Source organism: Zonotrichia leucophrys, chromosome 7, assembly GCF_028769735.1.
Source record: "Zonotrichia leucophrys gambelii isolate GWCS_2022_RI chromosome 7, RI_Zleu_2.0, whole genome shotgun sequence".
Classification (NCBI taxonomy): Eukaryota; Metazoa; Chordata; class Aves; order Passeriformes; family Passerellidae; genus Zonotrichia; species Zonotrichia leucophrys.
In genome coordinates this window covers 31,078,481-31,095,598 of record NC_088177.1, presented here as the reverse complement: position 1 = coordinate 31,095,598, position 17,118 = coordinate 31,078,481, and the positions used below count along the sequence as shown (strand labels likewise).

Genomic DNA, 17,118 nt, shown 5'->3' with positions numbered 1-17,118 from the left:
GCTGAGCAGCCTAATCATGTTGGTCCTTCCTACTCACCTTCCAGTGCACTGAGCAGTGTGGGCAGTGGGCTTTGGAGGCTGGGCACAGCGCCAGGGGGTCCTTCTTGGTTCTGTCCATCTGCTCTGCTGGGCCCACCCTGAGAAAGGGAGCATAAAGACTGTGGCTCAGCAATGTCAGCTTTCATGCAGAATACCTAAAGCTAACAAACCCAGGCAGACTTGAGCTAGCTTTCCATGCACCTGAGGCATGCATCTGTGTTGCACTCTTGGTTTCAGGGAAGCAGAGCAGTGATACCCATGTTGGTTTCTTGAGGGGTTGGCTGAGATCCAGGTGGGCTTATTAACTCTAGCCCTACACCACTGGGCTCTTGTCAGAGCCAAAGTTTTAATTCTATAGGATTCAAACTGGCTGTCTGTTAAGGGTTTGAATTGTTTCTTGCTTTAATGAACCAATTGTAGCTAATCAGATGGTACCATAATTATGTAGGAATAGATTAAGTCAAATGAGTTTAATGATGGCCACAAGCACCAGAACCTGAAGTCAGTTAATGGTTCACATCAGTACAATATGGCAATAGGATTGCAGATTGTTTTATCTCAACCTGAAGTAAGAACATTCACTTTTGGATACCAGAGAGGTCTTACTTGCCTATAAACTCTTTCATTCCTCCTCTTCCTGTCCCACAGCATGTTCTCATCCCTGTTCATCCAAGCACCACCCCTTAATACAGTCAGTAGTCAGTGGCATGACTAACCTTATGGCTAGAATGATTTATTTTTTGTCTCATGCATTCTAGGAGAGGATGGAGGATGCAGTGAATCTTTTTCTTCCATTTATTTGTGTGTTGTAGCAGTTTTCTCTTGGAGAAGAAAAAATCAGTATAGATATTTAAGGTTAAGTATATTTTATCAATTAATGTAGCTGATTGAGGTGCTGATGCTCCTCCCATCTCCATTATATGCATTTCAGGAGGGTATATGTAGGGCTTACTTTGGATTGTTATTCCAAGACCAGAGGTATTTTTGGACATTGCCAATATTATTTAGAACTAGAGCTATGAGAAAGATGTCACCTCTCTCCCCACCTTGGTCTTTGGTATTCCTGTAGATGAATTCCTTATACTTATTTGTGAAATTGCAGCAGAAAGGTTTCTCTTTTTTTCCTTGCTTCAGCATTAAAACTGTATTGGTCTCTTCTCCGAAAGACCTTGTTTGAAAGATGCTTCTTTTGGGGAATGTACCAATTTTGATGCCAGTGTTGTTCTTTCTCAGAGAACAAAAGATAGGCTGTGGGGTTGCAGGTAGGAGAAGTGATGAGCTGAGATTAAGTGAACAGGGGTATATTGCCAGCACACAGGATCTTGGAGGATAGGCCAGCTTCAGAGAGGAGTGCTTCAAGGAGGAGTAAATGATTGGCTTGTTCAGAGGAGCTTTGGAGTGATGATGCTTTGAAGAGACAATGTTTGGAGTAGTGTCTTTTGGGCCACAGTTTATTTCTGGTTTGCTTGAGTCTGAGCCAAACACAGTAATGGCAGAAATAGAGTTTGCCAGGAAGCAGAGCAGGAGTCAGGTCACAGTGGAGAACAGGCAGTTCTGACCTAGCATGTCAGACAAGTGTAACAACTCTGTGAAGGCATCTGGGTTAAGGATGTTTGTCCTCATGCTGGTAGAGAATATTTTTGTGTGTCTCTCTGCTTAAAGCTGAGATAAATGTGTATGCACAGAACTGCAGTGAATTCTTTTGGCCTGCTCAAAGCTGCAAGTAGAGAGCAGCAACACCTTGCTGTGTGAGAGTGAATATCAGGACACAGGGCTGGAGAAGGGATTCCTGCCACCTTTCTGCATAGTCTGCTTCCCTGCACCTCCATGGGCTCCTGTAGATAGGAAGAAGGGAAGCTTGTAAGGAACCTTTTCATGTTGAGTGGATTAGTTTGTACACTTCTACCTTATTGCAGTTTTTGTCAAATCTCCTTCTGACCATCAAGTTCTTGCCTTGTCCAGATTCCCTGGAAATTTATTCTGCTTTTGGATTGTATGCAGAGCAGTCTCTTACAGGTTTGATTGATAACTGATTTGGTCTTTCCCAGATGCCATGGGGTTGGGACTACTCTGGATCATCCAACTTAACTGAATTGAAAATTTTGCTGGAAGAGTCCATCATGATCCGACGTCTGAAGTCAGATGTGCTCTCCCAGCTTCCAGCAAAGCAGCGCAAAATGGTCGTGGTGGCTCCTGAAGGCATTAGTGCAAAGACCAAAGCTGCCTTGGCAGCTGAAGCAAAGAAGATGGCCAAAGGATATGAAAGTGTAAGTCAGAAACTTATTTTCACGATAAGCCATTGCTATTTCAGGTACTTTAATTTTAAAAAACTTTCATGTGAAAAAGCAGTACCCTGAGTTCCAAAGGTCAGAGCCACACCTTTATGTGAAGGCACAGTTTTAAATGAGTGTACAGCACAATCAAAACTAGCTCAGCTTGATTTGTTTTTGATCTAAGTGGTCAACTTTGTCCCTTTGTGTGAAATACTATTTCCTCTCTTTTTTTCTCTCTTGCTAGTAATTTTTAATTGTCTTTTATATCTCCTGCCTCTCTACTTACTCTCCTGTCTAGCCTTGTAATCTCATTCAGCCTACAAAAACAGACTTATTTGTGTTGTGAACACAGCAGTGGCCAAAAATGCAAAGGATCTATTTTTGCTTTTCTTGTTTGTTTTCCATGTATGGGTGGAAAATTCGTGTTGTAGGCTCCTAAGCTGCTAATACAGTTCTGTAAGAACTTGGGGGTTTTTCCTTGCCATTTTAGTTGGGACACGCTTTCTCAACTACAACTGCATTTGTGATAAATTTGTCATCCAGCTGGTAGGAGTTGAGTGGGAGGTGGGGAGGGAGGTGTCAGGGCTGTGTGAGTATCTGCTGTACCTAATGGCGAGTAGGAGACTTCCCCCCAGGCCTCTATTGTTGTGCTTTTTTAGGCTGATTATTTTTCCTAGCAAAGTGTTTACTGGCAGCAGCAGAAATACCAGATTTGTAAGCAAGAAGGAGAAGAGGCATTTTTAAGACTCAGATTTGTTTATCTCTTCCTTCTACAGAAACAACAGGAGAAGGAAGCTCTTCTTGTCTACTTCAGCAGAACAGCAGAAGCCAAAATCCGCTCAGTCGTGTAAGCTCCGTGTCACTGCCTCATTCTTGCCCAGTAAAATGTGCTTTTCTGCTGAGAACAGGGAGACAGTGCCTGAGAGATAACACTGCAGGGACACGAAGCACAGCCTCAAGTCAGCCTAGAAAAACTTGATTGTAATTACAATGTACTAAACATTTTCTTCTCATAGGGTTCTTTGGCTGAATAAGTCTTCTGATTTCATTCCAGATACAAATCTAAACTGTCATTTGAACCATTTAAAATGACTTTGTGTTTGAGACTTGGATCAAATTCCCTGGTCTGGACCCTTTTTCAATTTAAGGAGCAGGGAAATAATGAAACTAAAAGCATCAACAGAATTTGAGGAAACAAATGCTGCAGTTCTGCTGCAGCAGGAATCCTGACCCAAAAAGCTTATGAGATGGGCTTAGCTTTGGTTGTAGTGTGCTTTAGGAATCTCACAGGTCCTACTGAAATTCTTGGCTCTTCCACAGGGCTCACGAGGGACCTCAGTAGTAAAATTTTTGTACCACAGGTGTGCTTTTAACTCTCTCTTCCCTAGAAGTAGTTTCTTTTTGTGCCCTTTCATCCTTAGCCTTTTTGCTGGGACTGCAAAGGAGTTGCTTTAGGTCATAGCATAACTTTCTAATAAGTAATATGGTAATAATATGAAAATTATTTACTTTCCACAGCTCTCTGAATGTAAGGACCAACTGATATGCACTGTGTGATTTCACAGTCACAGACCTTGCTGCAAAACTTGCTTGTTTGGCACAGAACTACACTTCATAGTCCCAGCATTCATTTCTGTAAAAGAGTTTCTTCCTTTTGTTAGTGAACAGTTACAAGACTTTAATGTTTTTATTATTTGGCACTCAAGTATAATGTAGGCAGATGTCTGCCTGTGGTGAAGAAAAACTGAGGGAATTTTCCTTTCTATATTTTAATCTACAGAAGACTTGACTTGCTGCTTGCACTTTACTACAGCTTTTTATGCTAGCCTGTTTCCGAGTGTTTGTGTATAGATGGGCAGTAGCTTCAAAATTGTTGTGAGCAAAGTTTGTATTCTCTCAGCACATAATTTTATAGTGTTTCGGTGTTTTTCCTTTTTCATGCAGAGAGTACATCCTGGAGTTACTGGAAAGTGGGAAGAATAAATTCCTGGTGTTTGCCCATCACAAGATAATGCTGGATGCAGTAGCTGCAGAGCTGAAGAAGAAAGTAAGTGGCTGATTTGTCTTAACTTTATCATTGTTCCAGCTTCAAAGCTGTTGAACAGCCCCCTGGATTTGTGGCTGGTCAGATAGTTCAGGACAGTTAGTGACAGAGATGATTTCTACTTGCTGTGCTTCTGAGTGTGCCCTTCACCGAGGGAGCTGAGCTGTCAGGGTGAATGCCTCACAGCATGCATTTTGTATTAGCTGAATGACTTTTATGTATTTAATGTTCTTTAATTCCACTGTCTGCCCTGGAGCTTGTGAATTCTTGTGTTACCCTGTGTGGCCGTTGTTCTCCAGGCTTTCCTCAGAGGGAGAACTAGGCTACCCAAGCCCACCATCTCTGCCTGCCTTTACCTCTGTGGTGCTCTTACATTTTTGAAGTAAGATACTGTAGGGAGAGCTGATAGACCTGCCAGTCGTTTCTCTTGACTTCTCTTGTTTGTCTAACTTTTCATGTGAGTTTCCTTTGATGCTCCTAAAGCATGCTGGATCACACTGGGGCAGTGTGAAGAATGATTTAAGATAACATTCCAGACTATAACCCACAGTGGCACTGGTGACTTTGCTCAGTGGCAGCACTGGACGTGGGATCCACTAAAACAAGGAAGGAATATACAAGAAAGGGGACAGCAGGTCTCTAAACAGCATCTTCTGCCCTCTCACAGCACGTCGAGCACATTCGCATCGACGGCTCCACATCCTCAGCTGAGCGGCAGACTCTGTGCCAGAAGTTCCAGCTCTCAGAGAAGCAGGCTGTGGCTGTCCTGTCCCTCACTGCTGCAAACATGGGCCTGACATTGTCTGCTGCAGATCTGGTGGTGTTTGCAGAGCTCTTCTGGAACCCAGGGGTGAGTGTCCTGGAGGGGACAGGGGTTGGATGTTCCCTGGAGAGGAGAAGTGTTGCTGATTAAGAGATATAATGGGCAGGCAACTTTCTCTAGCGTTTGTCTCTTTCTTTTTCTGATGTCTGCTGGCTCTGCAACCACAGGTGTCTGGGCTGGAACCTGTGAGGCTTACACAGCTTGCTGGCAGGGGAAGGTGGCACAAAAGGGAAACATGCTTCTGTCTTTATTTGACAAAGCTCTTAAGGGTTTGCTCCTGAAAGGGTTCATCATCAGTGCTGACCCTCAGCTTTGGAAAACTGTTCAGTGCCTTTTGGGAACCTGGTGTACCAGATTACTTCTTGGCTTACTCTGCAGGTCTTAAGGGGATCCAGATAAGAAAGAGTTGCTAAGCAGAAGTAGTGAGATCCTCTGTTCTTTGTGCTTACACTGTTTCTCAGATGTTGCAGTTTTCACTTTTTGTCATGTTTTTACGTTAAGATTTTGATCCAAGCAGAAGATCGGGCACACCGAATTGGACAGACCAGCTCTGTTAATGTTCACTACCTGGTGGCTAAAGGCACAGCAGATGACTACTTATGGTAAGAAGTGAGAAAGACACTTTGGTTCTCCTGACATGTTTTCCACTGTTTGTTACAGATGTGGTGTGAGGGGTAATGCTGGTGCTGATTTCCACGGCCTGTGAGGGGAGGATCAATGTGTGCCAGGGCTGCTGCAAGCTGGTGGCATGGCCTGCCTGCAGTGGACATGAATGAGTGGCTGACAAGCAGGAGGAATAAAAGTAGTTACCTGACAAAGAAAGGGTTCTCAAGAGAAATTCTGGGAGAGTTGATGCATCTAAAACCTTCACAGTCTCTGTGTAAGGAGGAGGAATTGTCTTAGGTACCAGTCCAGAACATTCCTGTGCTAGGGAAGGTCCTGTAAAGTGCTGAGACTGAAATGAAGTCAGCAGACACAATGGTTCTCAGTGTATTGTAGATCAGTTCTGAGGAGTAGTCTGGCTGCTGTGTGCTTGGACAAGGAGCTGTGGAGGAGGACTGCACTGTTGCCTTCCTCTTGCTCTTCAGTGAGCCCTTCAAATAGATGTAAAAGCTATTGACCCACCTCTGGGTAGTTGTGGTTTGAGGCTTTTTGGCTTCAGTGAGAGTTAGCAGTGGACATTAGTCCTTAGGGCTGGAGAATCTGACATCTGGGGGTAGGCAGGATCTGAGGAATCTTTAGTGCTGCAAGGGAGCTGACCTGCAAATGATGACAAGAAATTATCCACCAGCTGCTTCATTTAAATCCAAAATTACATCTTTATTACCTTGTTTAAAGGAATGAATGAACTAAGTGAACTTGTGCAGTTCCCAGAATATCATGATGGCAAGTAATTATAACCCTACAATGCAAGGATCTGGAAACTGATGCATCACCCAAATTTCATGGAAAGTTAATGACAGTAATTCTGCCTTTATTTGTGAAATGCTGTCTGTGCAGTCATTAGTGCTTAATGGGGAAGAAATATGGCTGTCTAAAGGACAGTGGCATCTTTTTAAAGACAAGAAAAAGAACAAGAGGGCAAGGCTATTTGGTAAATGCACTAATTGTGCTGTGGCCTTGGCATCTTTCAGTGTCTAGTGTGCAGGTGTGGCTGGGACCTCTCAGCCTCTTGGGCCAGTGATGGATTCTTCCTCCTGCTGCACATTGGGAGTTATCCTTGAAATGCACCACTGGTGTTGCCTCAGTTAACTAGTTTCTCTATTGGATGTATGTGTTCTCCAAAGGTTTATAGCCCAAAATCCTCTAATTGTTACTAATTTAATTGATTGATATCTTAAGACAGCATACAGTGATTATAACCAAGAGCAGGACACGTTAAGGAACCAACAAAGTTTAGTAGAAAAGCCATCTTTATTCCCAGTTGTATCCTTTTTTAATCTACATAGTAAATGAAGCAGTGTCCTTGATTTTTTTTCCTTTCATTAATATCCGTTTATCACTCCTAGGCCAATGATTCAGGAGAAGATCAAAGTGCTGGGTGAAGCTGGTCTTTCAGAAACCAATTTCTCTGAAACAGCTGAGTCAACTAATTACTGTCCTAAGGTAATTGACCTGAAGGAATATTGGTGGTCCCTGGGAGAGGCTGAATGGGCTTTGGCTTGTGTACATCTAGATTGGCACAGGTGACCTTACACCAGTTCTGCCTTTAATGCCACAGACCAGATTGTTCAGCTCCTCCTTGGACTCTCCACAGAAGTTCCAACCTGCTACTTGCAAGGAGACCTGTTAGCATCCATGTCATAGATATGTCTTTGAGTATGTAGTGTATGAGATACATGTGGGTGTGTATCGTGTGAGGTATGATGTGTACACACATGTGCACTGTGTAAGGGGAGTGTCCTCTGATTTTGCTCACTGTGTTTTACATGACAGTGTGGATGCAGATCCTCTTCTGTTCTGTTTCCTCAGACAGATCCAAAGCAGACGACAATCTTTGACCTTTTCCAGAAGACCTTCTCTGAGAGCAGAGATGATGCTGATGATGTTTTGTTTTTGGAGGCAGCTGATGCTGGCTGTGAGTTTGACTCTGGCAGTGCCCTGCAAGACAGAGAAGCAGAGGCACATTCAGTGAGTCCCAAAAAAAAGCGGCGTATTGAGGAAGTGTAAATGGTGACAGCTAAAAATAGCAGCTTAGAGATTATTTTTTTTATTAAAAAAGAAAAATCAAAAGCAATCACATATTATTTTTTGAATTTTTGAAAATAAAAGACTTGAAATGTTCTGTATCTCTGGCATGTTTCATCTCAAAGGATGAGAAGGCAGTCTGACAGTGTGACAGGTGTGCAGCACACACCTGGCAGCCTGCAGGGTTTGCAGTCCTGGTTTTGCTGATGACTGAATGGACATGGGCAAGTATCATTCTGCTCTGTTTCAGCATGTCAGCTTCCACAGTTGTTTTGTTTAAAAACATTGTCTTTCCCCAAGGCAGAACTCTTGAGAAAACCAACTCATCAGCAGCTGCAGAGTGCTTTTAACAATGTTTTCCCTTTCCAAAAGTCTGTTTTTCTAGGAGTTTGTTCACTGGCAAATTGGGCCATTACTTGGATCACTCACAGACTGGCTCTTGGGTATTCCATTTGGCCGTGAGGAAAAAAGATCCAAACAGATCTTGATGTTTTGTGGCGGTGGGGGAGAGGAGGGAAAAGAGGAAGTTACCACCTTGAGCTAAGTAATATAGCTGTTTGCCACTAAGTGTGCATTACCTGTTTTAGGCACATGTCTGCCTCGGCACACTCATCTCTGGCCTCATGCTGAATATTAGGATCTGCTCCATGGCATGTGCTGCTTCTATTAGCAGAGGGGGAAGCTTGTGCTGACTGCCAGGGGTTAACCCTGACTGGGGTGGGTGGGTGTTTTCTTCAGGACTTAACTGATTTCTACAGGTGAATGATGAGAAGGGGACACAGGCAGACTTTTGCTCTTGTTTTGTAAGAAACTGGTTCTGGACTGAACTGTTTAAATTAAAAAATTGTTCTAGGTTGTATACCAAGCTTTTGGTACTTCCTCTATTTTAGTATTCTCCCAGATAGCTGTGTTTTACACTGTAATCTGTAGAAAAGGTGGCAAACTGAAGGCTTACATTTAGCTCCTGGAGGCCAGTAGCTAACGTGCTGTGGAGGTGATGTGCTTGGCTCTGTGCAGGTACCAGACACTGACAAAAATACCTCTCTTGCAAGGCAGAGGAGAAAAATGTTTGTGCTGTCAGATCAACCTGGTAACATTAGGTATTCTTTCCTGCATTGAAGGGATTGATTGTTCCATTTTCAGCTGGTGAGGTCACGGAAATGCCCCACAGGCTGCATGTACAGTTGTGCTGCATTTCATTCGTGCCTGCAGATGGTGCTTTGGGGTGTGAGCAGTGGCAAGGGGTATTATGGCTGGGCAGCTGGAGGAAATGCTTTATCTCTGGGTTTGAGCCTGAGAGTTACCATCACTGCTCTTCAGCAGCTGCCCAGGTGATGAAGACACACTTTTTGACATTTTATAATGTCTGTCATCTTGAACACAGAGTATTTAATCTGTCTGTAGGATGAGTGATCTTTCTACTTGCAAAGTGGGTTGTTCTGAGTAAGGGGTGAGAAATGTTGCTGTCTGCTGACTGAAAAAAAAAAATGCAAAAGGCATTATTTGTGTACCCATATTGTTGTCTCCTGTAGGAGTAGTTCTTTTCTTTATAAAGCTGCAGCTGTTTCAAAACAATACTTTTCTAAGATACACTGAAAGTATCCTTGGAGAATTCTGCTTCTTATTAACTTGATTCATCTTGTCTGTATGTTGATAAATCCCAGCCCTGCTAGAGGAATGCCAGGTGAACCTTCTCTTTGTTAGAACATATAAAATCTCAGCTGGTTTGCTGCCCAGATACAGAGGTTTTTCAAATACACCTGAGATCCACTTTTTATCCTTACTACATGAAAAAGGGGAGAAGAACCTTGCAGGAAAGTGCTGTTAGTGATTACTTCAAGGGACTGGAGGGACTGCAGGCCTTACCCAAATGGCACCTTTAGTCCGTCATTTATATGGTGAGGAGGTGGCTGGGCAGCTGGCAGCAGGCTCAGACAGGATCTCAAGGCTTGCTGAAGAAGTCTGCAAGGCATTGTGCAGAATGGGACCCACAGCAGGCTCGGAACATGGAGCACTCCTGGGCCTCCTGTACCTGCCATCTGAAGATAGTAGAGCTGTATCTTTTTGGCATCATCTAAAACCAGCAGAGGAAAGGGAAGGACCCATCTCACTGGATCTGGAGCATCCTGCTGTGGCTGGATGCCTGCTTGTACACCTGCATCAGTGCTCCCACTCGTGTTGGAGAAAGGTGTGTTTTCAAGGAGGATGCGAAAACAGCAACAACAGGTTAAAATACATCAACAATAAACCAGAGCAGTTCCAACTAAGTGTTCAGGCTGGCTAGCTTTGTGACCTGAAATGTTCAAGGTGGTGGACTATCAAGCCATAGCTGTGCTGGCCTGTGTCCTTCATCTTCTCAGTCCCTTGGAAATAAATGTGTGTTTACTTTGGCAGTGCTGGGAATGGCTGTCACCCAGGGTGGCTGGGTTTGGTTATTGCCAGAGCTCTCTGTGACACTGGTAGATGATGGATACGACCATGTGCTGCTCTGTCACAGCAAACCTGAACTCTGTACATACAGAGCAGTAGATTCTCTGGATGTGTTGGCTGACAATTTATATTTTTTTAACCATATAGTCACTAGGCAGGAAAGGAAATTACTTTTTTCTGTTTTCTAATACGTTGGTATCAAAGCTGTATCCTGTGAGTCATCATTGTGACGAGGATCTGAAAAGGGCAGATTTATTCGTAGGATATAGCAAATGAAATTTTGATTCAGCTGAGGGAGATATAAATACCATTGCCTAAAGCCTTGCTGAGCCCTCATCTCAAACATTGCTCTGGCCCGCCAGTTCCCACAAGAGCTTGCAGGGATGAGCAGGGAATGAGGAGCCTGGCATGACAGAGGGCATTAAAAATGTCAGTGTTCAAACCCTCAGAGCAAGAGCCAAGATGGGATGTGACATTTGTCCATGAGCATCTCTTAAAAGTACAGACCCCAGCCAGGGAACGTTACACAGTGGCTGGGTACATTCGATTCCTTGATTCCCTCTTAGCTAAACAGACTGCAAGAGTGCTGTCCTTGCTTGAGGCAGCCAGGGTGGGTATGGAGGAAAATTACCTGCAGCAATTACCTGGGGCCTGGGAAGCTCCGGCCCTCTCCTGGTAGGAGGGGATGGACCAGAGCTGCCTCTGCACATGGAGTAGCTCTCAGGCTAACTGGATTACATTTCTTAATGGAGGCTAATAAGTTGCTAATCCCTTTACAAGCATTGCAGCTCCGTGGCACTGCTGTATTTTTCCCTGTGTGTTTTGGGGCTGGGAATCACGTCTGAAATGGCACACGAGGGCTTTCAGGGCTGGTGGTTTCAGCACTGGCTAACCCCGAGGAAATTAGGAAATCAGGTTAAGACCTGACCTGATGCCAAAACTCTTGAAACCTCATGGTTTAGGGTTGATATGTTTTATTATAAGCATTCATTCTCGTTGATTTTTATATTTACTTTTTCTGCAGTTCTGGGCACGTTTTCTGTCCCTGTATTGACTTCCTGCTTATCTTCTTTAAAAACGAGGTGAGTGAATGGAACTGCCCAGTTTCCTTTTCTGCTGCGACTTCCCTCGCTGGAAACCCAGGAATGTGAGCTCCGGCGGTGCTGGCGCCCCTGCACCGCCTGGGTCTCCCAGCGTTCCACAGGATGGGTCAGGCTGAAGGGACCGCGCTGCTCATCCGCTCCAGCCTCCCTGCTCGAGCACGGCCCTGACAGAGCATACGGCAGTGTTGCAGTGAGGAAGCCCCCACACGCTCTCCGAGCAGCAGCGCACCGCCCTCCCTCTGTTGTCCATCCGTCTGTCCGTCCTCCGGGCTGTGCTCTGTCCGGCTGCGCTGCGGCGCGTCACTTCCGCCCGCGCCGGCCCGCCCGCGCCTGCGCACTGCCGCTCCCTCTTCGCGTCGACCCCGGCTAAAGATGGTGAGTGAGGCCGCGTCTGTCCGCCGCCATCCGCCTCCATCCGCGCCGGGACCGCCGTGCTGATCCCGCGGGGCGCGCCCGGGGCAGCGCGGGGCTAGGGCTGGGGATGCACCGCGTCCCCGATCCGGCTCCGCGCTGCGTTGTGACAGCGGCTCGCTCTGTTCGGGCGGCCGGAGGGAGGCGGCCTGGGTGAGGGGAATGGCAGCCGGGCCGCGGGCACAGCGGGGCTGCCGCGCTCCGTGTCACCGCCGGCTGGCCCCGGGACGGACGGAGCTCTGCTCGGTCTGGGCGGCCCGGGGTGCCCGGCAGGAGCTGCGGGGCTGCGGCAGCACCAGACCGGTGGCGTTTCATCGCCAGTGCTCCAGGGGAGGGCAGCGAGGAGGATTGGAGTACTGGAACAGCTCTCATGAGCACAGGCTGGGGCAGTTGGGCCTGTTCAGCCTCAGAAGAGGCGATTGAGGGTCTCATTATATAAATATATATAATTAGATAGTTAAAACATCGTACGAACATTATCTCTTTTCCTGTCAAGAGGCAGGAGCCAGGCTTTTCTGGTGGTGCCAAGCCGTAGGACAAACGGGCAGACACCGAGGCACAGCAAGTCCCTCCTGAGCAGGGGGATGAATTACACCGAGCACTGGATGGGCTGCGCAGTGAGGGTGTGGAGTGTCCCTCAGTGAGATACCCGGGAACCGCCTGGCTGCACTCCTGTGCCGTGTGCTCCGGGCCGGTCCTGCTTGAGCAGGCAGGCTGGACCAGGTTGGTCCCTTCCAGCCGCACCCTGTGCATACTCAGTTTTCCCAGGCTGCAGCCCGGCTGTAGGTGCTCAGCACTTAGTTGCCATGCTGGGAGATAGAAGCAGCGAGGAGAAAGCTGTCTCTGTAGGGCTGGAGCTCATTCTGGTTTGCCTCCCCACAGGCCAAGCGCACCAAGAAGGTCGGGATCGTGGGTAAATATGGGACCCGTTACGGTGCATCCCTTAGGAAAATGGTGAAGAAGATTGAAATCAGCCAGCATGCCAAGTATACCTGCTCCTTCTGCGGCAAGGTGAGAGATCTCCTTCCTCCCCAAAAAAGTCTTTAAAAATCACATTGTTGTTGATGCTAGAAAGGTGATTGGATGCATCAGTAATTTTTGTACTGAAGAGAAACGTGCCTGGTTCCAAGACAGGGATTAGTGTGTAGTGAGCTTTGGGCTGCTGTCAGAATCCTTGGAAAAGAGAGTAGACATTTCACATGAATGTTAAGTAGTAGTTTAATGAAAACAAACATTATTACATCTCATGATGTAGAACAGTGAGCAATGTTGCCATATTATATGTTTTACATAATTAATAAAAGAAACCTGACAGAATTGAAGCATCACAGTTGTTACTTGATAATTAAGGCTTAACTTGGACGTTTTTTTCCCTTCAGTAACTTTCTACAGCTTACCTGGCAGAGGAACAGAGCTTGCTTTTTCTACTTTAAACTTCTGATGGCAGTTGCCTACTTTTGTGTGCTGTATAACTCTGGATGGGGAAGAATTTCTGATAGAAAGTGATCTTACCTGCATGTGTACATAATTAAAATTTGCTGTTAGATCTAGTTTTTGACAGTTTGAAAGGTCCATCACCTTATGCTTTGCACAGATATTTTTATTGCTGTCTCTAGAGTAGGAATCTTTAAATTGTCTGGAAATGTAAAAATATTTTCATCATGGGGTTTTTACTTGCTTTAATTTGTTGTCGGGTTTTTGTTTGTTTTTAACTTACTGCCTTTCTTATATGAAGTGAGAATGTTCATAGTTTGCAGAGCTGCCTAAATCAGGCATAGGTGTGGGCAAGCCTGTTGCCACCTCTGCAGGGTGAGGGACACCTGCCTGGGGAGGGAGTTCTGTACCCAGCACTCACGCTTCAGATTCTCTTGGAAGTGTGTCTGGGTTGAGCAAGCTGGGCTTGCCCAGGGAGTCCCAGGCACAGTGGGGTTACATGAGCACCAAACCAGAGAGAATATCAGTTGTTATAACCAAGGTAGCTCCTTACTATTTTTCTCCTTCAGAATAAGCTGAAGTTTTGATGATGCCTTCAGAAATGACGCAGTTCATATCTGAATGCAAAAGTGTTTCAGAAGTGTCTGCAGAATTTGAGTAAAAGGATAGTCTATCCCTTTCGTGTCTAAACTTGGCTTGTAGGAGTGCTCTGAAGGCCTTACCTGAAGTTTCTTGTTTGGCTTTTTCAGCTGATGGAGAGTGACTTTATTTTTTTCCTTTTTTTTCTTCTGTTCCAGACCAAGATGAAGAGGAAGGCTGTGGGTATCTGGCACTGCGGGTCCTGCATGAAGACAGTTGCTGGTGGTGCCTGGACTTACAAGTAAGGAAATGAAGGAGCTCTAATCAGTATTTATTCTCACATAGCTGTGGCATAATGCAGCTTTTGACTTTTTTTTTTTTTTAATCTACTAATCATTAAGTGGATCTGTCTTGAGATAGTAATGGGGGAAGTTGCCTGTTCTGTTAAGTGTTCTGTCAAGATTTCATCAGTGTGGATCAAAGTCAATTTGATTGCTATTCTTTGCAATAGGCAAAGCCAGATTTATTCCAAGAAAAGTTGTTTTCCTTTGGTTGTAAAAGCCAAAAAAATTGATTAAAATAACCTTTATTGTGAGGGTGCAGTTGCTTACTCCTGTTGTTTACTCCCCACAATCCTGTAGAAGACACTCCTGCCCCACATGCATGTAGCAGTTGTGAGGGATCTGAGTCCACAGGCTGGTGCTCGTGGTCAGTGCATGACTGGGAGATTGGGGTTGGGATGCAGCCTCTGAAGTTCCATGTGCTTTGTGGAGCCAGGCCTACGCTGTGTTGTGAGGAAAAATTAAAATCAAAGTGGAGTTAGACCCTGTTTGACAGCACAGTCAGATAATAACAGTTGGAAATGATAAGTGCTTTCTCAAAAATAAACAACACCAGCACAGTTGTTCTGCCACATGCAAATGACTCTGCTTCTCCCTCCAGTACCACCTCTGCAGTGACAGTCAAATCTGCCATCAGAAGACTGAAGGAACTGAAAGACCAGTAGAAGCTACTTCCTGTTGTCCTTGTGAAACATCCTTTTTCCTCCACTGTCAAGAGCTATCCTTTTATCAATAAAAGGGTGATGATGGAGTGGAATAATTTTTGTCTTTTCTGCAAAAAGTCCTGTCTGTTATGTATGGTGAGTGCCAGGTGCCCACCAAACCTGCCCCATCACTGCCTTCCTCTACTGAACAAGGGAGAGAAAACAGAATGAAAGGTCTGTGGGGTGAGATAAGGGCAGGGAGAGATGCCTCACCAGCTGCTGTCATGTGCAAAACAGACCAACCTGGGAAATCAGTTTAATTTATTACCAGTTGTATCAGGGTAGGATAATGAGAAATAAGACCAAATGTTAATTCTAATCACCCTCCCTTCTTCCAAGCCCCAGCTTTACTCTTCTTGCCCTCCCCAGCAGCTGCACAGGGGGGTGAGGAAAAGGGGCTGAGTCCATCACGTGCTGACTGCTGCTCCAGCTTCCACAGGGGAAGAGCTCCTCTCAGTTCCTCTGCTCCAGCGTGGGTCCCTCATGGCATCCCAAGTCCTGCCAGCAAACCTGCTCCTCCTGGGCTCCTCTGCAGGGCACAGGTCCTGCCACAGGCCTGCTGCACTGCAGGCTTCCTGCAGTGTCACAGCCTCCTTTGGACAGCCCTGCTTCAGCATGGAGCCTCTGTGGGCTGTAGGGCTGGGATGGCAGAATAGAATTTAGAATAATTTGAGTGGAATGGACATATGTAGCTGTTTTGGTTAGCTATAGAAATAACAACATAAAAGTATGAAAAATACATATGTAAGTAAATAATGGGAAAAAAAGAGTAAATATGAAAAATATCACCATCCATGGACTTGAAGTCACCTTGATTGAAGGATGACTTCAATGTCCCTTAGTCGAAGTGATGGTTACAGTCTTTGTGGGAGGTTGTGGAGCCCCTGAAACACAAGAGTTCACTGGGTTAGTATCTTCAGGTGAGGTGGCAATGCCCAGGTTCCTCCCCTGAGGGGGGTGGGGTGTCCACTGGATGTAACATTGTGGGTCATGTGCAGTCCAGGCCCTAAATGGGTCTGGGGGTGCTTTGGGGGTCTTTGATGGTTTATGAGCAAGCCATGGCAGCTGCTCACATCATCCTCGCTGAGGCAGGAATGAATGCTGCCATGCCTACCCGTGCATGTGAGTGTCCCAGTACCTTTCAGGGGAGGGAGGAAAGGGAAGAGTTTTACATCTCAGCCAGTGGTGTAAGGGAGGACATTTGCATGATAAAAAGCATTTTCCCATCTCACAGGATCTGCTTCTTAATGCCCTTCTCCCTCACCTGGCTTAAAAGCCTTTTGTTGCTAAACAAAAGTTGGTTTAAAGTCCTGCACCTCACCAGCTGCTTTTGGAAAGGCTGATTGTGTCATTAACCCTTAAAATTCCAGTCTCTCAAAGGTGCCTGGAGCATCTCCTGTTTCTGCTGCAGTGGCCTGGGCACCTCCAGACCTGTTCCTCTCATACTCTCACTGCTCTCTCTGGCTGCAATTGCTGTTTGGGTTTTTTTCTCCTTTAATCTGTTACCCCAGACACCACCATCGCTGCCAATGGGCTCCTCCTTGGCGAGTGGTGGGAGACATTGGAATAGGCTGACATTGGTTTTGTCAGGCAGGGGAAGCTTCTGGCAGCTTCTCCCAGAGGCTGCCCTGCAGCCCTCCCACTGCCAAACCTTGCCATGCAAACCCAGTGCACTGCTCTGTATTTATAGGTCTAACTATGGGGACACTAGCAGTGCTATCCACTAGTTTGAGTGGCCCTGGTTACTGGGGAAGTCATTAAAAACCACTTTCCTTTCTAGTTAATTGCACATTTTGTTGCTTGAATGCACTGAGGTGAATCTGAGGAAAGCTTAAATAACTTGAAGAAGCCTGGCTCATCTTGGTATGTCCTTCACATCTGTGCCTCGAGGAATAGAGTAAAGCTCCAGGGGTGGAGGGATGGGCAGATATAAGGGGTGGAAGAGAGAACAAATAAAACATCTCTCTGCCTTTTCCCATTTCCCCGAGGAACTGGTCCATGTGCTGCAAGATGGAGAGAAAATGAGCATTTTGACTGGAATGGTAAAATCAACTCGTGCACTGCTGCTGGCTGGTGCTGCTAATCCTTCAGCACCACCCACAGATAGCTGTGTACCACAGCCTGTGGAGTGTTCTGGTGTGTGCAGATCTCAGGGTTAGTCCACCTCAACACTTTGCTCCTGGTCTGGTAGCTGGCTCTCATGTCCAGATGTTTGAGTCACCTAATCCACACTGAGTTGCAACCATAAA

The 17,118-nt window shown here is 45.8% G+C and overlaps 2 protein-coding genes across 7 annotated transcripts in view; both read left to right on the top strand.

The window, feature by feature from the left end:
• SMARCAL1 (SWI/SNF related, matrix associated, actin dependent regulator of chromatin, subfamily a like 1) overlaps positions 1-11,636 on the top strand; it is a 38,493-nt gene extending 26,857 nt beyond the window's left edge. For 4 of the 6 annotated variants that reach the window (XM_064718095.1, XM_064718096.1, XM_064718094.1 and 1 more), the window contains exons 11-17: positions 2,088-2,306; positions 3,089-3,159; positions 4,257-4,359; positions 5,024-5,206; positions 5,681-5,781; positions 7,189-7,285; positions 7,652-7,968. In XM_064718095.1, coding sequence (XP_064574165.1) covers positions 2,088-2,306; positions 3,089-3,159; positions 4,257-4,359; positions 5,024-5,206; positions 5,681-5,781; positions 7,189-7,285; positions 7,652-7,849 — 972 coding nt within the window. In that variant the 3' untranslated portion in view covers positions 7,850-7,968. Of the gene's footprint in view, positions 1-2,087; positions 2,307-3,088; positions 3,160-4,256; positions 4,360-5,023; positions 5,207-5,680; positions 5,782-7,188; positions 7,286-7,651; positions 7,969-11,321; positions 11,478-11,543 lie in introns of those variants that run through there. The other 2 variants (XM_064718100.1, XM_064718099.1) reach the window with 2 other exon arrangements.
• A 4-nt stretch (positions 11,637-11,640) lies between these two features.
• Positions 11,641-14,925, top strand: RPL37A (ribosomal protein L37a). Its single transcript, XM_064718101.1, has 4 exons — positions 11,641-11,775; positions 12,694-12,822; positions 14,043-14,125; positions 14,767-14,925. The coding sequence occupies exons 1-4, from the start codon at positions 11,773-11,775 to the stop codon at positions 14,828-14,830; spliced, it is 279 nt and encodes a 92-aa protein (XP_064574171.1). The 5' UTR covers positions 11,641-11,772; the 3' UTR covers positions 14,831-14,925.
• Positions 14,926-17,118: the final 2,193 nt, after the last annotated feature.

Coding starts and splice junctions, on each gene's coding strand:
- RPL37A (XM_064718101.1), top strand. Junction 12,823..14,042: donor CCTGCTCCTTCTGCGGCAAG/GTGAGAGATCTC, acceptor CTTCTGTTCCAG/ACCAAGATGAAGAGGAAGGC. Junction 14,126..14,766: donor GGTGGTGCCTGGACTTACAA/GTAAGGAAATGA, acceptor TTCTCCCTCCAG/TACCACCTCTGCAGTGACAG.